Source organism: Cupressus sempervirens, chromosome 5 (genome assembly GCF_028749045.1).
Source record: "Cupressus sempervirens isolate cs-2001-9-10 chromosome 5, ASM2874904v1, whole genome shotgun sequence".
Lineage (NCBI taxonomy): Eukaryota > Viridiplantae > Streptophyta > Pinopsida > Cupressales > Cupressaceae > Cupressus > Cupressus sempervirens.
Genome location: NC_143122.1, coordinates 339332855 through 339356268, shown reverse-complemented (window position 1 = coordinate 339356268; position 23414 = coordinate 339332855). Strand labels below are relative to the sequence as shown.

At 34.4% G+C, this 23414-nt stretch overlaps 1 protein-coding gene across 1 annotated transcript; it reads left to right on the top strand.

Annotated features, from left to right (window-relative positions):
* Nucleotides 1-13685: 13685 nt before the first annotated feature.
* Nucleotides 13686-21194, top strand: LOC149556072 (ribonucleoside-diphosphate reductase large subunit-like). The gene is made up of 18 exons (XM_089830207.1): nt 13686-13795; nt 16366-16602; nt 16683-16744; nt 16873-16960; nt 17104-17367; nt 17598-17838; nt 17936-18012; nt 18183-18353; nt 18432-18524; nt 18632-18781; nt 18861-18947; nt 19062-19226; nt 19326-19445; nt 19552-19754; nt 19971-20120; nt 20212-20359; nt 20466-20549; nt 20705-21194. Exons 2-18 carry the CDS (start codon nt 16375-16377, stop codon nt 20801-20803), a joined length of 2430 nt encoding a protein of 809 aa, XP_089686333.1. The 5' UTR covers nt 13686-13795; nt 16366-16374; the 3' UTR covers nt 20804-21194.
* The last annotated feature ends 2220 nt before the right edge of the window (nt 21195-23414 follow it).

The following is a 23414-nucleotide window of genomic DNA, read 5'->3' as shown; positions in this document are numbered from 1 at the left end:
GTAGAATCTAGTACCAAAGAAAAGGTGGAAGAAAAGAAAGCATAAGAACAAAATAGAGGAGGAAATAACAAAGGGAGAAGAAACTATGGCAACAACTCACTAGCAGCAAGAAGATGAACAGAGTGTGCAAGACACACAATTGCCACCTCCTAGTCCACCTCATGAAACCACTACGCCTATAGAGACAACAATCATAAAGGATTTTATTGACAAGACAACTCAGAACATCAATCCACTTACTACAGAGGATCTCTCAAAGATCCTTCACCAATCTACTCCACAGGCATAGTTGTGTACAAGCCTTGTATTGGTGAGTGTAGATGAATTACAAAAGGCAGTATCAACACCACAAAGGGAAAAGGTGAAAACACAAGAACCACCTTTCACTTATAGAGCTACTAGGACTAAAGTTCTAATGTTTCCACCACCACCTCCACCAAGTGCAACAAATGACAATGATCAGATCCCGAGTGCAAAAGAGAGGAAATCAAATGAAAAATATGCAGCAAAAGAAAAGAGTAGGTTGCCATTCAGACATTGGTAGAATTACCAAAGACTGGCACTCCTACTAAGACCATTCAGAAGCTGAGCACTGATGCTATCCCCTTACAATTTTCAACTCTAGGCTCAAGTTCAACAAGAGTGGCCCGGGTACTATGGAGACCCTGAATTAGATGAAGAGATTGTGATACCCTCCTATGATTCCAAAACTATCAAAATAGCACAAATGATTGAAATGCAAAATGCATTAGATAGAAGGATGAGGCAGGAAATATTGAGGAAAGAGTTTAAACACAAGCAAGCCCTTCATGACATCAAGGACATCTTCATGGATGCCTTCAGTTTGCAGTCACTAGATGAAGGAAAGCTAATAATTGAGCAACTATCACACATAGTTGATCAGGTGACGAATGAAGACTAGGACACCAATGTTAAACTCATGGAATGGTCAGAAAAAAAATTTCAAGGAAAGGTGAATGAGAAGATATCAAGTGGAATTGCACTTGAACAGGTAGAGATTGGCCAAGACAATAGATAAGGCCAAAATTATCCTTGAAAACATTTTTTCATTGTATAGGAAGTTGTGTGACTTTTCAAATTTCACACAAGAAACTAATCAAAGAATAATGAGCTTGGAAAGGAACTTGAAAATCTCTAGCATGCAATTACTTAGAGATCCAGCTCAGAGTGAGAAGCATTTTGCATAATCACTTCACACACAAAGGGAGTTAGCTATACAAACAATAGAGGAAGCAAATATTAAGGCTAAATTGATGTAGATCTAGTCCTCCATAACCCCTCATTTAGAAGTCCTCCATAAGGAACAAGTTTATGCTGACACAGTATTAAAGAAAGATCCAAATCTTTCTACCCTTGATGGACTTGTACACCTTGCTGCAGAGACTGCCATCCAACACAAGTCACTTGACATAGCTTTGGAGAATTGGGATGCAACTCTGAAAATAATAATGGAGGTAAATAGTACTTTTTTGGCTAAGTATGGGATTACTCCTTAGAGCCCTTTGACATAAGCGTCAAAAAGGAGCATATAATAAGATAAAGGAAGATATATGTTTTTTGGAGAGATACAAAATTTTGGCAATCATATGGAAAGTTGCTCTGATGAAAATGCAGAAATTTCATAAGCTCTGATAAACCAGATATAGAGACACAAGTACATAATTTGGATTTCAAGAATGACAAGGCACAATCAGCTCAAGGGGAGTTAAGGTATTTTGATATAATTTTGAACAATTTTTTTTTTAAAAGCTTTGTGGATAAGGTATTCATAAGGACAGATTAGCAATGTCTAGTTAAGTGTTTTTGACACTCATGTCAAAGGGGGAGATTGTTAGTCCTTAGATAGTTTTGATATTTGAGTTTCAACACACTAAATCACTTTTTTAGGCCAAGTACTATATGAATGGTGAGCCACAATGTGTGTCAAGTTAGTATTTCAACAGGTGCCAAACAGTATATAAGTGCCGAGTGATATATAGGTGTTGAGTCATAGTTGATGCTGAGCAAGTCAGAATGCAGTATATGCAGAGTGAGCCAGAATCGTATATGTGCCGAGCAAGATTGAGTGTAGTTGGTGTCGAGCAATCCAGGATAGTATGTGTCGAGCACCAGTAGTCCAGTATGTGTCAAGTAACACAGAATGAACATATGAGTTTGTACCCTAAAAAACTCAAATGTAAACCATTTTTAGAGCCAACATAGAGAGATTTTGAAAAGGAAAAAGGATAAGGACAAATCATTTACATTCCCTATGCGATCTGCATGCAGCCAATTAGAAAAATGGAGGAGGCATGCAACCAATGAGAAAAATGCAAGGTATAATTAGGTGTGTGGATGAGAACAATGTATGGGGAGATTATAGAAAAATTTTAGTGTGAAGAAGGTAAGACTTAGAGGAACATAAGCAGCAATTTCATATCCTGTTGATCAGAACAACACAAGGGACAAGGAACACGATCAGATATTAGATTTTAGAGGATCAAGGTCAGAAGGAGTAGAACAAGTGCCTAAAATCAACAATTGAGGATTTATGCAATCAGGTCAAATATTCCTAACACTTTCTTGTCATTGTATTAGATGCTGAAATCCTATATTGATAGGTTACCTTAACAGCTAGGTAGGAGAACCTTTTTGAGAAGGTAATTGAAAATCCTATGTATTAGGTGGGTTTAACAACCTATTGTAAATCCTTTAACAGGTTGATACTTCTTGTAAAGTGATTGTAAATCCTCTAACTAGGTCACTATTGACATAGTGTAAAGCCTTTAATAGGGCAGACCATTAGAAGTGGTTGAACATATTGCTGCAGTAATTTTTGTGGGTATCATCCCCACCCCAATTTTACCTTCTTATTCTTGGACGGTTTATGGGTTACCAAATCTCTTGTGTCACATGTTGATGCTTTTCATGTTTATTTATATGTTTACATGCATGTACTCTACTTTCAGTTATGTGTTAATGAGGGTTTAAAAGGATAAAAACTAGTTACTTCTAATTCACCCCCCCCTCTGAGAAGTACTCTTCCCATTTGAACATTCCAACATGCACCCATGTAAAATGTATCCAAAATACCATATAAAATGTCTCCAAAATACCACATCAAATGTCTCTAAAATATCACATGTATCAAATGCATCTAATATAACATGTACATCCATATAAAAGTATTTGAAATAAGACATGTATCTGAAATAACACACATATCCATATAAAAGTATCTAAAATAACACATGTATCTGAAATAACATACATCTCCATATCAAAGTATCTAAAATGACATATATATATATATATATATATGTGTGTGTGTGTGTGTGTGTGTGTGTGTGTGTGTGTGTGTGTGTGTGTATGTATGTATGTATGTATATGCATACATACATACATACATACATACATACATACATACATACATACATACATACATACATACATACATACATACATACATATATATATATATATATATATATATATATATATATATATATATATATATATATATATATATATATATATATATATATATATATATATATATATATATCCTAACATCAATGAAATAGATATGTGTAAACTAAGATCAACCACATCCCCTTCCTGATCCTTGACCCCAAAAGGCTCTATGATCTGGATCTAAACCCTATATCAAATGAAAGAAATTTGTAAAATTATAAAATTATACATGTACACTTGCATGCATTATATCATATGTACAATATATATCTATCAGATATATAATAAAAAATACATAACATACCTGTGACTCATGTCATGCAGGATCTGTCAGGGTCTGAAGATCTCCAAAATGCAACAGACTATTACTAAGACCCTATAGAACACACATGTACATGTACACAAGTTAAATTGAATCACTCAAGAATATATATGTATAGACCTAAGTAAATACATATAAAAGATCTTGAGTATGCTAAACAAACTATATACATGTGTAAATTATAGTAACAAATAAATATAAAGATATATAAATTTACAATATTTACCATAGCATCATGTAATGCTCTACCAATTTGACTGATATCTAAATCATGGAATGTAGGTGCTTTATGGCCAGGCTATGCAGGAACAAGTGCTACAGGATCCTGAGTAGGTGTGGGGACAGGTGTTGTATGGCCCTCTGTAGGAGTAGGTGTTGTAGAATGTGCAGGGATATCCTCCTGTCTCTCTAAGGGTTGTGATCTTGCTGTGCATGACAAAATATGGTTGATGTGTCCACCAATGTCACAAAGAGGAATCCTCGTGACTATCAACAAGGGCTGATATGAACCAAGAAGATCATATGCTAAATAAGATGCCATATGACACTATGCATCCACATCTGATATAGCCAAAACCTCTAGTAGCAATGGTATATTTGTTATCTCATTTAGATCATCAGCTCATGTGCTAGAGGATGCATTTATCGAAATGAGACCATGAGAGTAACCTATATCTGCCACATCTATCTGAAGATATCTCTTGTAAGTGTGTGGCAACTATGACAATGATAGAAAATATCTGACTCTTGACTGTATCATCAGGAACAGTCGAACCCACAATAGTCATCTATGGACCTCTCGGCATGACCAAAAGGTTTAGACCCACCATTGCCTATTTATTAACAGGTGCAAGGGTGTCCATAGGTCTATATCTCTTTGACAATCGGTTGAGGCCCTATCCAACACGACCTAGAAAATTTGTATAATCAACATAATGATGTAAATGAAATTCTTTAAACAATTGTTTGCAGAAATAAAGAGGAAACTCATCCTTCTGTGGCCACCTATGATGCACATCTAACCACCGAGGATATATAAATGGAGCAACGAGCTGATCTACACACTTTGTCACTGAATAACCTCTAACCCTAGGCCTATCTGTATAAAAGGGAAACATAGTCTTCACCATAGCGGTGGAGACCTCACCATCAATCTGTGTATACTTCACAGTGCCAATGACACTGTGAGAAAGGGAAGAGTAAAATGTCTCAATACCAATATCATCAAATGGGTTGTACCTCGAGATTGTCTCGATCATCTGGCACAACTCATCTCTAATAGAAATAATCTTCTCCCTATTAGGGAGAGTGGTAGAAGCCAATAGTGTAGAATCAAGATAGTCGAAAGCACGAGATAACCTAGCAATAGTATCTGCAAACAAAATTTGTCTCTCCTCAAAGGATGATATCGGTCTACATGTTGTGCTTGACTCAGCACTACGACCCCCTCCCTAAACACTGGCCTTCCCTGAGGATGTAGGTGCTCCACCAGTACCAGATGCCATAATGATATATGCAAAGATCTCTATCTATAAATGTAGAGTTAAGATATACATACATAAGTACATATAAAACTGAAAGTTAAATTTGATTTAAAAAATGTATGTATATAAATATATACAAAGTTGAATGTAACTAAAAATATGCACATGTTATTTAGTACATCTAGTTCATGTATGTGAACATCTAGCTCAAATATGCACATCTAGCTCATGTATGTGAACAAAAAATATGCATGTATGTTATTTACTACATATAGGTTTACTATGTTAATGTTTTCTAAAATGTAATGAATTTTTAGCTATCTTGAGGTCTTAACAAGTTTTCAAAGTTTCATGTACATGTTATTATAGTTTCCAAGTTTTCTAAGTTTGAAGTTGGTTAAATTTTAAGTTTTCAAGTTTGAACAACTAGAACTTATTATAGTTTAGTTCTACCTAATGTTTCAAGTTACATGTTAGTTATCTATTTAGGTTTGTACTACGTTAATGTTTTATCAAGTGTAATTACTTTAGTTATCTAAGTCTCAACTTGAATTTTCTATGTTTGATCATGTAAAATCTACATTTATGATTAAATGTACATATTTAATTAAAAAATACTATATGGTTTTTTTATCTTTAACATATCAAGATCTAACTATATAAAGAAAATTAACTAGTCTGAATAATCAACTACTAAGAAAAACACTTAAAATATAATTAATTTAATTACTAAAACACTTTAAAATAATTAATTTAATTAATGCTAACATGTAATAACTAAAAAACATAAAATAAATAGAATAAAAAAATGCACTTACCTATTACGACTGAAACACTCTAACCACTTGAAAATCGCAATAGTGAAATGACTGTTGACAAGTGATTTTTTGATATTTATAAATCAAACAGGGTTATGGCCAAAACCCTTTCGACCGTAACCCCCTCACACGTCGACACGAAAAAATGCCACGTCTGTATGACTGAATATGTTTCGACCGAATCCGTTTCAGCCGTAACCTTGTTGGATATCACAAAGGGTGACACAGATCTATGCTTTTACTCAGAGACCAATAATATTATTAAATATCTCCTATAATATTATTGCTAAAATTATGGCTAGAAGAATCTCAGATATCCTTAACAATATTATCTCCAAGACTCAAATTGGATTTATAAATGGGAGATACATCTTAGATAACCTTTTGACCAGTGGGGAGGCTATGCATTGGGCCAAAAGAAATAGGAAAGATGTCTCCATGGTTTTGTTGGATTTTGAAAAGGCTTATGATAGAACTAAATGTGGATTTGTGGTTGAAATGTTAAGGGCCTTTGGATTTCCTCCTTAATAGTGCACATGGGTCAAAATTCTTTTCAATGATTCAAATACTATCATCGATGTTAATGGTGTGTTGTCTAATCCCATCTCCTTGGGAAGATCCATAAGACAAGGATGCCCCTTGGCTCCTTCTTTGTTTGTTATAGTTGTTTATGCATTGTCCTATATTCTTGGAAGTACCTAGATTGGTACTCCAATCAAAGGTTTAATTCTTCCAAATAATGAAGATCTTCTTGTTGAGCAAGTTGGTGATGATACTACCTTGTTTGTGGAGATGAATGAGGGCAACTTTGACAATGCTTGCTAGAATTCAATTATTTTTATTTGCTTCAGGAGCAAAGATTGCTTCCATGAAGTCCAATGTTCTAGGTTGGGCAGACACCCCTCTTGACTGGCTTACTAACAAGGGCTGGAGTTGGCAAGGGCCTAATGATATTGTAAGATATTTGAGAATTCTTTTTGCTTTAAATCCATTTACCAAAGAGACGTGGAACTGAATCTTTTAAAAGATAGAGAAAAAAACATATTAAATGGAAAACTCATATGCTATCTATTGCAGGGAGGGCTCAAATTGTATAAAAAGTCCTTTCTTCTCATGCAATTTATTACTCCTAAGCTTGGATGTTAGCTAACTATCAATCAAACAAGTTGGAGAAAATTTTGAGAGAATTTTTGTGCTCTAATGGCATGGCCAACAAGAAAAGACATTATATGAAATGGAACTGGTGTTGTTCTCCAAAAAACATTGGGGGGAGGGGGTCTCAGGCTCAAAGACTTAAAACTGCAAGGCTTAGCTCTTGCCTCCAAATGAATTTTTAGGGCTTTGAATGAGAACGAACCTTGGAAAAATCTTATTAGAAATAATATTCATATGTCCTCTATAAAAAGGGTAAACATTGGCATAATACTCCTCTACTTGACATTGTTTTTGAAGATTTTGATATTAAAGTTTTTGGTTACAAGGTGTTCTCATCCATTTGGAAAGCTTGGTTCCACGTTAGATCCTTGATTTGCAATAGACACATTATGGGGAAACGCCCAAACTATGTTGTGATCAATAGATCCATTTGGTGGGGTTTTTAGTCTTAACAACAAACTTCTTACTCTAACTCAATGTTGCTTTGATAAAAGATGGCATAATTTAGGTATAACTATTATTTAGGGTATTATGGTTGACAAACATTTGGGGTCTTGGGAGGTAATTAGCAAGAAGTTCAATATTCCAAACACTTAGAATAAAACTTATACTCTTATATGCAAGGCAATGAGTAATTTCTTTCCTGGTGCTATTCTCAGTTCTAAATAGTGGCTAGATCAGATCAAGTAGATGGATGACAATAATTTTAATAGTTGCTCTTGCAAGAAAATCTATAATATTCTTAAGCATAATGAAAATATCATCAATAGAATAAAACTTGTTTAGGGTTTTAACTGGGAGATTTCTTGATGACACTTTGCTTTTGGTTTGTTTTGGCATTCCCCTATTGAGCCCAGAGTTGTGTATTTTAGATGGATGTTCCTCCTTAAAAAAACTTGTTGTTGGATCTGTTCTTTCCTCTTATGGTGTTCAACCTATTATTTTCTCCTTGTCTAACTATTAGGAAACTTTTGAACATCTTTTTTTTGAATGTGTGTTTGCCAAACGACTATGGTCAATGATTTTGGTAATCCCATCAAATGGAACTGCAATTATGGTCTCTCCTAGCATGAAATTCTTGCAAGTTTTATTCCAAACTTTGATTTCAATTTGGATAGATTTTCATCTGTTCTAACTATTGAAATCATGTGGACCATTTGGAAAAAAAGGAATAAAGAGATTTTCCAAGACAACGAACATGACCTTCTTGAGTTTAAATTCAAACTCACAAATTTCTATATTGTGTCTTAGGTTACAACTACTATTGAAGTGCCCAAGGAAAAAATTAATGAGTTTCTTAAAGGAGTCATGATCATTTTCGAAAGGTAAATTCAAAAATGTAACGAATTGGATGTTGAGCAGATTCTTACAAATCATAATGGCACAAAGAAACAAGGGAACCAATAATTTAATGACTTGGATGCTGGTCAGAGACTTTATAACCACGGTGGCATTGAGAATCATGGAGAGAAGATACGCTACAACTTCCTTAATTTGGAAGAGAAGACTAATGATGTTAATCCTTATGACACCAACACTCTGGATCATTTCAATAGCAAGAGAAGGAATTACGGTGAAAGGGAAAATCTTGATGGATTGAACTGCATGTTTAACTGGCACAGTGGAAATGACTAGAACAAGAACTATATTATACTGAATGAATGGAACAATGAATGTTAAAGCTAATCTTTTTTGTTGCTTTGGTGACTGTAAATAAAGTTTTATATGTTTTATTTTTTTTAAACTCTCCTAGTCATCCTTCATGTAATACTTTGTTGACTCCCTTCAATATTGTACTTCTCTCTTGTTCTCAATCTATGTTAATAGAAACAAAAAATAGGGATTCATTGCAAATCCATCAAGGGAGTTGTATCTTATGCAATTTAGAGGGAAGCAATAAACACATGCTTACCCAACTATAGTGAACTCATATTGTCTTTGAAAAGGTGATAGAGTCTTTTTAAAGAAATATTGGTAAGAAGACAAATTTGTTCACCAACATCTTTATATCACTTTGACAAATATTTAAATTAATTTACACTCATAACCACTATATTTTGCTTTGCATTTTATTACAACCTCTATATTACCAGGGTTGACTTTTTCCCATCATTTTATTGTATTTGATTTATATTCACAAATTTAATTTTGTTCTTATTTAAAATTACTTCATTTTATAAAGTTTCATGTAAAATTATAATTCAATTAAAATAAAATGTTTAGTCACTTCATACATTAAGAAACTTTTATTGTGGTTTTTCATCCTTATCTACAACATTATATTAATTGATCAAATGCAAGTTTTAATCATAGTCGTTTTACAAAATGAGTTGCCTATTGTTGTTGAAATCTTCACATTGCTCATTTTTTAACTCTTTATTTCTATCTTTATCTCCAATTATCAATGTAAATTGTGAGTAAATTTTAAAAAATTGGAAATGTTGATTTTAACTGTCGAAGAGAAAAGAAATTTTAAACTGTTAAGAATCAAGAATGTTACAATTAGCACAAGGAATTTTTGTTGCTAGGCATCATATCCAAAGATTAAAGAAAAGTCTTCCTTAAACATAGAAACTCTGCTTCAAATAACAAAAATTATACAACCACAAAATAATAAACAACTCTTCACAGAAAGTCAAACAAGTATCTTAGGAAATAATTGCAAATCTACGCTATCTACCCACACAGTAATAATTTATTAAAAAGGCAAAAACAAAATGAACATGTAGCAATCTCAATAGATCTAGATAACATCCAAATCTGCTTCAGCCCACAACACCAAATAATACCTACTATTATGTTGATTACTATTTTCAAAATAGAGTTTTTAGAACCAATGTAACAATTCTGATAATGCATTGATGCATTATCACAAGTCAAAACATTTATTATATGAGAAATCTACACATGTATGAGCATAAGGAAATATGTTCTAGATACCATATGCTCTAGATGTTTGAGAAACAAAGGGATACATTGATTCTCTCTAACAAATAACTTAGAACTTAGAAAATAACCAAATGTCCTAAAAAACCTCACCCAAGTAGAAGAAATGCTTATTGCTAGAGTATCCCTCATCTTACAAATGGCACATGCAAGATGAAGATAATATAAATACAATAATAGTAATATTATAAGTTTTCCCCAAGATATTTCAACCATTTACCATCTTTTGCCTAGAAGGTTACAAGACATAGAACTTCTTATTATATGTTGAACAAACTTACAAGGGAACAATTACGATTGTTATGTCAACAAACACGGTGCTTTAAAGGCACTAAATTACAAAATCCAAAATGACCAATACTACACGAATGTTGTTATTGATGTCAACATAGCCAATTTATTGCCTAAAATAACTACTCAAACATGCTCCACAACTTGGTAAGAAAATATCAAGACACAACAACAATAATCAAGTTAGCTAATGCTCTCAAAGATGACATAGAACTGCACAATTCATCATTGTTCATTCCAAAATTGTCTAATAGACAACATGAGCTGCAAACCATAACGACAATGTTAGGCCTAAAAAATAATGATCCAAACATCATACCATGGCCATAAATTAATAACTCACCAATAAATGAATACTACGCTAAGGGCTGCTTCAGTAGGGATTTCCCAACACTATTCCCATAATGGAACTGCACTACCATTGCAACCAAGAAGTAAACACATTCACATGCATGAATACACATTGTATTTACCGAGATACTTTGATAACCAATTTACAAAACATGTATGATTCTACTATTTCATTTATAATTTAAATATGAAACATCGTAGCCAACAAACAACAATAATTCTCCTTAAGAGAGAATGCGCCAAAGACTATCCAAGTCCTTCGGCAAAACCTAGAAAATGTACTTAACAATTAATTAGCCAATCAATGTATGCACTTTGGAATATCATTAAGAGGTACATGAGCTTATTGGAATAAAAGTCAACTAGAATTAACAAACATGATACACCAACTAGGGGCCCTAACACCTTTCTTCACTTTGAGCTCAACAAACACAAAATGGACAAATCTTCATGCATGGTTCCCACAAAATGCAAACCCAACAATAAAGTTCTCTAGGAAACAAGTAATAGATAATATTGTTCAAGACCCACAAAACACATCATTATACATTCACCAAAGATTTAAAATCTTTCATAAAGAAGTCATAGTAAAACTACTACAAGCAAAAAATACTAGTATAGGTATGAATGACAACATTGGGGTTCAACGGTTTTATATGGCTTCGAAATGCATCAAATATGGATGCAATCAATTGGAATAACTAATGCAAAATAGATCATGAAATAAAATTCTTTAACATATATTTTTTTAATCTTGGAATCTCCGTAGTAGAAAAATAGACAAAACAAATTACTTCACACACTTAATTGTGACTCTTGTGTACTTAACACTCAATGAATATTATCATTAGATCCCTTGTTAAAATATTTTTTTTTAATTTTAAACTACAACATATGCTTATATTTCATTATTTATGATGATATAAGATTACACACAAAACAAAACAATGTTTGTGTATTAACTCTCCATTGTTTAAAGCATTATTATCACATTCTCATAGTTTTTAGGGTTTTAACCCATGACTAATCATTATGAAAGATGTAAGTCAAAATACAACATCATCTGCCCTCTAAGCCAATGATAGTATTTGTCACTCCACGGAAAACAACTTTGTAATATTTTTTTGTAGTACACATATTTATGATATATTTTTTTACCACTTTGCACAAAACAAAATACTTGTATCGACTTTTTGTTGCACGTACAAAAACATGCAACTGCTAGTAATATATATGAAAACACTACAAATGAACTCACTCTTATGAAGTAGGAATAAGGTTTTTTTAGCTCTAAGAATAATGTAAAATATTTCATTGAAGGTCAAGTTTTATTATTAACTCAATTATCAAACATTAGATCTCATCAATCAAGTGCCATAACTTCATATATACTTTTCTAATCCTTTTTGCAGAGTTTTGAACCTAGAAGTTTGAATGTCTTTAGATTTTTGTTGGCATGCAATAATCTTGATAGGTTGAAGAATAAAGAAAGACTTTGATATGTGAGAGAGAATGGAGATTAGCTTCCCACCTTCCTTTATTTGTGTTAATAAGAGAAACTTTGAATCTAAAATTTAGAAAGAAACCTTCTAAAGAATGAAGGAAAAATATGCTGCATGATATAACTTTTGATAAATTGCTTTAAAAAACAAATTTAATTTCATTTACAATAGTTATATAAATTACATGTATTCTTATTTTAAGAATCCTAGATTTGAGGAGATTAAAAAGTTGTACCCTTAGGGTGCAGTCTTATGAGGGGGGCTTAATCTGTACTTTTTAGGAAGTGGGTGGTCTCATGAGCAAAATATAATTTTGCTACGAGATTATTTAGAATATTCTCCTAAAAAGTAGAAGCCCTTGATTTTTAGGAGGCAGGTGAAAGCTCCACGAACTTAGGAATTGTTTTTTTTCACTTGTCAAAAATCTAAATTTTAGATTTTTAACTAAAATGTACTTTAAGAAGAAATTCAGATTTTCATCTTATTTTTAATTTATACCCTCCTTAAATTTTGGAGCTAGAATTTTGAGGAGCATAAATCATGAGACTGCTAGCTTTAAAATATTCCCTAAGAAGTAGCAACTCTATTTTATAGGAAACCCCCTTCCATGAGACCCAACCTTAGAAATTTATGAAACAACCAACTTTTTAACTTCCAACAATTCAAGTTTTATGGCTTCCTTAAAAATAGATCTATAATAGAAAGATTTTAATAGAATATTTAAAGATAAACGATCCCATGAATTTTTTTGAGAAATTAGATTAATGAATTTTATATTAAAAATAGTAAAACTTATTTTTTTTTCTCTTCATTTATTTTTTTGTTCGAAAATCAAACCACATAAAAAAATGATATATTGAATTTCCAAAATTTAGAACTATTTTCTATTGCAACCCTAAAAAATAAATCTCATATCATCTGTGAGAACACATGTCCCATAAAACCCCAGCTTAACACTACAAAATTCATAAGACTGCTCCTCTCAATGACACCTCACCCCAATGCAGAACTAGCTAATAGCCATTTCTAAACTTTAAAAGGAACTCCACCATGCCTCATACTTAATTCAAAATTTATGTAGGCAAGAAGTGCATTTAGCATCTATAATAAAAGAAACCCAGATAAACAGCAGTATGAGATCACCCTATTATCCCTCACCAAAGAGGAAACTAAAATCCCTGCACGTTGTCTCCCAGTTTTGGGTTTGGCGGGAAGAGCTGGAATTGTCAAAATTTGTTGGAATTCAAGGTTTGAATCAGGGAGGGAAACGAGTAGATAATAACCAATTCACAAGAAGACAAACTCATGAAACGATAAAAGGAGGATTGCATTTGCAAGTGTTAGCATTCGCAAAGAAAGGAGCAGCAGAGGCGGCAAGCTATAAGCAGTAGAGCTCGAAAAACCGCCTCTTTTTCTTTTCTCTCAAGTTTTCTGCCGATTCAAATAAACTCCGTGAGTTAATTCTTTGCACTCTTGCCTCTGGTTTTTTTTTTTTCCTGTCTGTGCGTGTTTTTGGTTTTCATTTGATCTGTTTGACAAAACGCCCAATTGAAAGGTATGCAAATGAGCTTTATACCAGTTAGCGTACCACCACTTATTTTCAGTTCGACGGAATTACTCGCTGTCTGCTTTCGCCTTGGGTGCTTCCAGCTCATTTCAGATACAACGCGAGGTTGTTCCCGTTTTTCTGTATTTTCTGAACTATTTTGGTTTCAGGACTATTGACATTAGAGTTATTTTTTCTTTCAATTACAAATTGTTTATTTGTTTAGCTTTTGGTTTTTCGTATTCCTGGTTTTGAGATGGCGAGTCTGAGCGTCAAATGCAACATTTCTTTTACTAGCTGCCCCAGTTTGCAGGCTTTGCTAATATGGAGGTCTTCAGTAGGGAAAATGCATTGGTTGTTGACCCAGGTGGAGAATAGATATTGGTTGCTGTGTCAAGAGAATCTTGTGTTACAGGGGTTCCACTTAGTGTCACGAGGAATTGTTCCAGCTTCCCTTAGTTTCACCAGGAATTGTTTCAGCTTTGTGGGCATTAAAGTCCTACGCTCATTAGTTACCCAGCTCTGGATCTAATTGTTGGAGAAAGTTCCAATTTAGGGTACAAACCAGTCACTTTCTTAAGTGAACCACAATCACCCATGGCTTCTTGCAAGCTAGGGTTGTTGTTGCATTAAAAGATTGATTTTTGAAGCCTGATACAACCATTAGACTTATGGAACACTGGAGATGATTAAGTCATATCATGAATTCCAACAATACCCCTCAGCGTCACAAGGAGATTCAAACTTATGACCAAGTTCTGATACCACTTGTTCTAAGCTAAGGTTGCTGTAGCACCAAAAGAATGATGTATCAATGCTTGATACAGCCACTAGACTTATAGAACATATTAGGTGGTTAAGCCATGTTGTGAATCCTGAAAGAAAATGTTGGTTGTTAGTCCAACATGGCTCACACATATATTTGGAGTAATCAGCCCAGTTTTGTGTACAGTTGCTGATTAGCTAGTTAGGTTTAAATTTGGGTTGCCAGTTAAATCTCATGTTGGGAATATAGGCTGATTTAGTGAGTGATTATTGTGGTACAGGGATTAAGGGGTTATGCCTTATTTCACAAATAATACCTTCAGCCTTGCTGTCAGTATATCCTGTACTATTTGGCCTACCTAGGTTTGTGTTTGGTTTTCTGTCAGTATATCCTGTACTCTTAGGCCATTTTTAAGTGTTGCTGTTGTCTCCGTGCTTATACATTAAACCTTTGGAATACTGTGTCTAAGTTTGAGCTTGTCTACAAATTAGGCAACAACAAAATGTCTATTGTAACAGCACTCTAAATTCTTATTTGAGATTCCCAAAAAAGTCCATTAGATGATGGGTACTTGGTGTTCCCCAACCACTGCTCAGCTGCCACTCAGCCTCTGCTGGAATGTGAGGATGGGTAGGAGTCCTGGGATGTCTTGGGGATGCCTAGGAGCTACCTAGGTGTTTCAGGGGTGCCCAGGAGACCCCTGAGTGTCTTGTGGACTTCTGGAAGTTTCTTGTATGAAGACATTTTGCAAGTGTATTTCTTTAAACCTTTTAAAAACTATTAGCAAGCATATCAGATATATGCAGATGTTTTTGGCTAATTGAAAAACATTTTCAGATTACTTACAAACATAATACTGGCAGTTTATGAGGGTTTGTAGCTGCTATTGCATTCTTTATAGCTAGTTATGCTGGGTACCTTAAATACAAATCAGAACCAGGGTTTCAGTGCTGGTGTTTCTATGTCCCCTGGTTCCCCAGAACCCAGTGTATACCCTTAGTTTTGAGAACCTTTTCTATAATTAGCTCTAAACATTAGATTGGTAAAGCCTTTGGGCAGGTTGTAGGCTGCCTTTGATGTAGTGTGTTGTAAGCATGGTCTACTATTTTAAGACGTGGAGATATATTTTACTCTGCACTGTATTCTGATGCTGTGGCAGATGCTGTGTGTGCATGCAGTGTGTGTGCAGGAGTGTGTGTGTATGCAAGTGCATTTGTTTGTGTACATGTGTGTGTGTGTGTGTGTGTGTGTGTGTGTGTTAGAGTAAGATGTACTTGGATTTGGTTATCTTCTTTTAATCTTTTAAAGAATTGGTAATTTTGGATAGCTCCCATGAAGATGTGTCATTCATGCACTCTTTGAAGTAATTGTATTTCCCTCTCCCAGAATTTTGAAGTTACCATTGTAGATGCCCATTTGAAGATGTAGCATGCCAATTTTAACTCCGAATTGGAATGGTAGTTCTTATTTGTTGAATCCTGTTCTCACAATTTTATTCAGTTTTCTTTCTTTACCATGTCTGTGTTTAGGGTATTGCCCATGCAAATACCCATTTTCAACATTTGGCGTAGCAGTTTTAACTCCTTAAAAATGAGAATGTTTGTGATGTACAGTTTCAAGTACAGTCAGCTTGGTGGACAGAATTTTGGCATAAGGAGTTGGTTTGAATTGTTTACTTAAACTGAGTTCCTTGGCTTTTTGAATTCACAGGAAGCAACTATGTATGTGATCAAGAGAGATGGTAGGCAGGAGGCAGTGCATTTTGACAAGATTACTGCACGGTTGAAAAAATTGAGTTATGGACTGAATACAGAGCATTGTGATCCTGTCTTGGTTGCCCAGAAGGTTTGTGCTGGTGTTTACAAAGGTGTTACCACAAGTCAGCTAGATGAATTGGCTGCTGAAACTGCAGCTGCTATGACTGCAAACCATCCTGATTATGCCCAAGTGAGTTTTCTGCTTCAACATCAATGTTGTATTTATCTCATGTTGCTATAGATGCCTTAAAAGTCTCTTTCATTTTGCAGCTGGCTGCTAGAATTACTGTTTCAAATCTTCATAAGAACACCAGAAAGTCATTTTCTGAGACGTAAGTCCTTTTTCTCTGAAAGCATGCTTTTATTCTTATTGGATTTGGAAATGCTGTATTTCACCTTCTGCAGTTAATGTCATATAGCTATGCTAGTTTTGCACTCATAATATTTGGTGGTGTTTCAGGATAAAGCAAATGTATGCCCATGTTAATCAACGGTCTGGACTGGAGTCTCCTCTAATTGCAGACGATGTTTATGAGATCATTATGAAGGCAAGTATTAACTTGAGCTAAAGAAGTTTCAAATGACATAGATGATTGTGTTTTAGTTACTTTGAGAAACATAAACAAGCATAATCTTAGTTTTTATAACCTTGTCAGTTTATGGTATGTGAGTTTTTCCCTTTGATTTGCAGAATGCTGCCCGTTTGGACAGTGAGATCATTTATGACAGGGATTTTGATTATGATTACTTTGGATTTAAGACTCTTGAGAGGTCTTATCTTTTGAAAGATAACGGGGTTGTTGTTGAGAGGCCTCAGCACATGTTAATGAGAGTTTCTGTTGGAATTCATAAGAACAACATTGATTCAGCTATCCAAACATACCATTTGATGTCACAACGTTGGTTTACTCATGCCTCTCCTACCCTCTTCAATGCTGGAACACCACGGCCACAGGTTTGCCTATTTCTGTTTGATTGGTTGGAAATTGTTTTCTTTTGGAGATGGTCTCAATAGTATCATGTGGGAAAAGTGTGATGAACACATTTTAAAGTTTTTTGGATTTCAGAATACCTTTAGATAGTAGGGTCTCCTGGTTTGTGTTTGGATTTAGAATTAATGTATTATGCTTTGTTTGATTCTGATGTCATCCATTATATTATTTGTTTGACTTTTGTGTGTGGCAGTTGAGCAGCTGTTTCCTTGTTTGCATGAAAGATGATAGTATTGAGGGAATATATGATACTTTGAAGGAATGTGCTGTAATCAGTAAATTAGCTGGAGGGCTTGGTGTCTCAGTTCATAATATTCGTGCAACTGGTAGTTATATTCGAGGAACAAATGGGACATCAAATGGAATTGTGCCTATGCTGCGTGTATTCAATGATACTGCCCGGTATGTTGATCAAGGTGGAGGCAAGAGAAAAGGTAGTGTTCCCAGCTTGATTTTCTTTCTAAAATCTTTGTTAGTATCTGAATAAAGAGTGCTCAGAGTTCTGAGCCACTGATGTTCTGGCTCATTCAGGTGCCTTTGCCATGTACCTTGAACCATGGCATGCTGATGTTTTTGAGTTTTTGGAGTTGAGAAAGAACCATGGGAAGGTAACAACCTTAAAACCAATATGCAGTGCTGATTTATTTTAACCAAGAAAATATATTGACATACTTAATTCTCTGTCTGAAAGGATCATTTTGTGGATACTCCAAATCATAAAACTCTCCCAGCTTGCCTTTGGTGTCCCTTGGCTGATTTGTACATATATGACTTGTAGGAAGAAAACAGAGCACGTGATTTATTTTATGCACTCTGGGTCCCCGACCTCTTTATGAAAAGGGTTGAAGAGAATTCTACTTGGGCATTGTTCTGTCCAAATGAAGCTCCTGGGCTGGCTGATTGTTGGGGAGAAGAATTTGAAAGGCTCTATCTGAAATATGAGCAAGAGGTAAATTTGCCTTTTGGTATTATGTCATATTTTTGGATCAGCTGAAACGTGATAATAGCTGGCTTTCTATAAAATCAGGGAAGGGCAAAAAAGGTTATACAAGCACACAAGCTTTGGTTTTCAATTCTGGAAGCTCAGATAGAAACTGGGAATCCATACATGCTATTTAAGGTATGCATGTCTATCGTAATTGCATTTGTAATTTGCTTATTGTTGGGTTATCTTTGACCTGCACATGTGTGTTTGTCTATTTATGCTGGCATTTGTTGGCTGTTTAGGACACGTGTAATAGCAAAAGCAATCAGCAGAATCTAGGAACTATTAAGTCCTCAAACCTCTGTACAGAGATTATTGAATTTACAAGTCCAACTGAAACTGCAGTCTGTAACTTGGCCTCAATTGCCTTGTCTAGATATGTGAAGGAGAAGGTATGTTTTCTATGAACGTTCTAATTTGAGGCCTTATTCTGGACATTTTTGAGAAGCTGATTTGTATCCCTATGTACAGGGTGTACCCAATGAGTCTCAGCCCTCTAAGTTGGTTGGTAGCAGGGGATGCAGAAAGCGATTTTTTGATTTTGATAAGTTAGCAGAGGTTAGCCTAATTATCACTTATTTCAAATTTGTTCTCTATTGTCTAAGTGTTGGCTCTGCACATTTCCTGTTTCTTTACAAGTCAAGACTATCTAATGCTTTTCTGGCAAAACAGGTTACTTCAATTGTGACTTACAATCTTAACAAGATAATTGATGTAAACTATTATCCCGTGGAAACTGCAAAGCGGTCAAACATGCGGCACAGGCCAATTGGCATTGGTGTACAGGGTCTTGCTGACACTTTTATACTGCTTGGCATGCCATTTGACTCAGAAGAGGTTGGTTGATATGAGCATATAGTGCAAATGCATATCAGACACTTGTTTTTGGTTTTTAATCTATCTGGCTTTGTTATCAATGCCAAATGCTGCATGCAGGCTAAACAATTGAATAGGGATATATTTGAGACAATTTACTATCATGCTTTGAAAGCATCAACCGAGCTTGCTATGAAGGAAGGTCCTTATGAAACCTACTTTGGGAGTCCTGTAAGCAAGGTTAGTCTATAAATCAAAGCTCAGCTTTATGACTCTACTTTTGTTTTCAATGTGAAATTGACTTTTGTACAAATTGGATGTTCTAATCTTTTCTTTTCTAATATAGGGAATACTTCAACCAGACATGTGGGATGTGAAACCTTCTGATCGTTGGGATTGGGGTATGTTGAGAGAAATGATTGCAAAGCATGGTGTGAGAAACTCTCTTCTTGTTGCTCCAATGCCAACAGCATCCACTAGTCAGATTCTTGGGAACAATGAGTGTTTTGAACCCTATACATCAAACATTTATAGCCGGAGGGTGTTAAGGTAAACTTCTAGATTTATATTCTTGGAGACAATAATTCCATGGATACTTATTAAGCCAACAATTGACATTCTACATTTTCCACGTTTCCAAAAAGTGATCAGGAATGCACATTAGCTTCAGAGTTATGCTCTCTATCATCTAACTTACAAATTTATTCTCAATTGCTGGATATAATACAACTGCTATTGACTGACAATCTGTGTTCCGTTGGACAGTGGAGAATTTGTGGTGGTAAACAAGCACTTACTTCATGACTTGACAGAGATGGGGATTTGGTCTCCTTCTGTAAAGAATGAAGTTATATATCACAGTGGTTCTGTTCAAAACATCAGTGAGGTTCCAGATGATCTGAAAGCTATTTACAGGTTGAATAATATTTGATGTTTCAAGCTAATAATATTTTTTGGTAAAAAATATTTCCTATTGTTTCTGATTTATGTGCCCTCATTTGAACAGGACTGTATGGGAATTAAAACAGCGGACTTTGGTAGACATGGCAGCAGAGCGTGGCTGTTATATAGATCAGAGCCAGAGTCTCAATATTCATATGGACCAGCCTAACTTTGGAAAGCTAACTTCCCTGCATTTCTATGCATGGTCTAAGGTAACTCGTGGTTTTCTCTTGTGGCAAGATCTGCACTTCACTTAATTCTGATGATGTGTTAAGCATGTCAGTGATGTCCTGTCATCTATGAAATTGCGATGGACAGGGCTTGAAAACTGGAATGTATTATTTACGATCAAGGGCTGCAGCAGATGCAATCAAGTTTACTGTAGATGCAACCAGCATAAAGGTATGCATTTGAGATCTAAGAATGTTTGGTTTGGGCAGCTCCTGTCTGTTCTCATTGTTTAATTAAGCATATCTATTTGCATATGTATAAAATGACTCCCTTGTTGGAGAGGCACTGGATATTTTGATTTCAATGCACTTTGGTTCTTGCATCAGGAAAATTCCACGCCAGTGAATGAAGATGTTGAAACAAAAGTGGCTCAAATGGTTTGCTCATTGGAGAACAAAGACGAATGCCTTGCTTGTGGAAGCTGATTGGCCAATGTTAACAATTGGTGTTAACTTGCTTGGACTAATTTAATCAAAGGTTTGCATTTTCTGCAGACATTGTTGTTGGGTAAATTTGCACAATTTAGCTCTATGTACAATGGTACAATGGCTATTGTACATTATTTTCAAAATTTCCATTGTAGTGGCTTCTTTTTCTGCTGCCATGCAACCTAGCCTTTGTAAAAGCAATGGAAAATTGCTGTTAACTGGCTTGTAATAAAGCCCATTGCATGAAGCTATTATTAGAGGCTGAATGTTATCATAATTTGTCATTTGCAATTTTCATATGACATTTAGTGATTTGAATGGAAAAAAATTGTGTAGTTTCTTTCTTCAAACAAATAGAACACAAGATGATCAGGACTGTTGTATGTAACTTATGGTCTCACAATTTATCCATTTAGTAGGTAAATCAAGAACACAGTCTCAACTTATACTTTGTTATGTTCTCATTAATTGGTTTTAGGTAACAAGTTACTCTGGTATGGTGAGGCTCTTCAATGAAATGTAACTAGCAAGAGCCAGATTGCACTTTAGAAGTGTACTCATTCATCTGATTGTAGAGCTATATTTTTGCATGGATGATCATGTTTGACTAGAGGAATTTGTTTGGGTTTATAACTCTGCATTTTCAATTTTTGCAATATATAATGGGTTAAGGTTTATGCTATGTGAGGTCAGCTACCTAAGCAAGATAAATAGAGGGTTAGGAACTATTAATTGGTTTTGCCTGTTACAAAATGTATGCTATTTGAGATCAGCTGTCCCAAGGAAGATAAATGATAGGTTAGAAACTACCAATTGGTTTTGGCTGATAGGATTGATGGTTCATGCATGATGGTTAGGGTTTGCTTATCGACTATGGGTTCTTGTTCTGAACGGTGCAGTTTCATCTTGAAATGCTGGTACTGTAGAAAAATTCCCTAAGGTAAATCTTCACATAATTAAATGTAATGGAGAGTTTCACCTAGACCAATAACAGAATAATCAAATTCTAAATTTCATCAATTGCATGTTTGAAGTATGGGTATTTTGTTCTTTACATAAATATAATGATATTGTGTTGCATGTACATGGATATGCTCTGCACTCATAGTATGCATTTTTTTATGTTTTTAATATGTTTTGATCATCTAGCATGTTTTAGCTACAGTATTTTATATTCTTTTTTCTTTTCATTTTCATTTTTTAATTTTGAGCCTTAAAACTGGCTTAGCTCTTTTCCTCTATTGGTTATTTGGTCCATGTATCATGTCATTCCCTCTATCTAGCTAGCAAGGTATGCTGTTCATTGTTATATTTTTCTTCTCTATTAACATCTACGATGATGGATTATGGAGCCTAATCTGAAACCTTGATGGAGAAAAGGTTTATATTGTCAAATCTACCAACATTCAAGCTAGCACCTTCTTCATTGTATCAAAACTAAAATTGGTTTCATATAAAACATATATTTAATGACGAGGTTGATTCTCAAAAAGTGTTGTGGAAGTACTACATCCATATAGAACATGAATAACATAGTTTTTTAAGTGAGATATGTACGAAGAGGCAGAATAGAATATCAAAGGTTTAAGAATGAGAAAGCTCATCATTGTCCACTTGTTGACGACAGTGTGAGCATACAATTTGAATCTTGGCCTCCATAAGTGCAGAGGATAATTTTTCTAATATAAACATAGCTCGTTTTCTCCTTTAGTTGATCACTGAACTAGTCTTATGACAAGGTGTTCTTTGCTTTGGAGATATAGTAGGAAATTCAACACTCATTCACATGTTTAAAAATAAAGAGGCTCATCATTGACAGTTGTTGATAAGCTTGTTCTTTGCGAGTGTAGAGGGTAAGTTTTCTTGAATAAACATAGCACGTACTCTCCTTGAGATGATCATAAGATCAATTGTTTGATATGTTGAATATATAAAGTTGTTACTCTAGGAATAATGGAAGTTAGAGATAAACTTGTAGATTGGCTCAGTACCATGTGTCTTATTTCAAGCTTAATGTATTTTTTCATCTCATCATTATGTTTGCTACAATTATAGGCATTTTCTTATGTTTTTTAAAAAAATAAGCTTCTAAATTTAAAATTGTTTATTTAGTTTTCTTTCACTTCTTACTAAAAGACTAAAAAAAATATAATTTACAATAATTGTATATCATAACATTCATTATTATATTTTTGAACACTATTTTTTGTTTTTTTTGGGATAGTAAGAGGCTGAAGTAAAGATTCATTATTATTATTATCATCTATTAATCTTGAGTAGACTTGAACCTAAGACCTCCCACATAGGAGGCTCACAATTTACTTTTGTGTTGTAGCCTCTTGCATTTTTCTAACACCAATTCAATAATTGATATGATTCTATAATTTTTTAAATCATATTCTTTTATTATTTCTCAGCTAGGGATCCAATTGTTGGTAGCTTATTTCTTTGAGCAAAAATAAGACTATTCAAAGAGCATTATATACAAATGCACCAATTATGCTTCTTGATAACCCATATTAACCATCAAAAGAGTAAGCCATTGGGGGTTCCTATTGTATCACCCACCAAGATTCTTCAAAAAACCAAAGCACCAAGCATGACAATC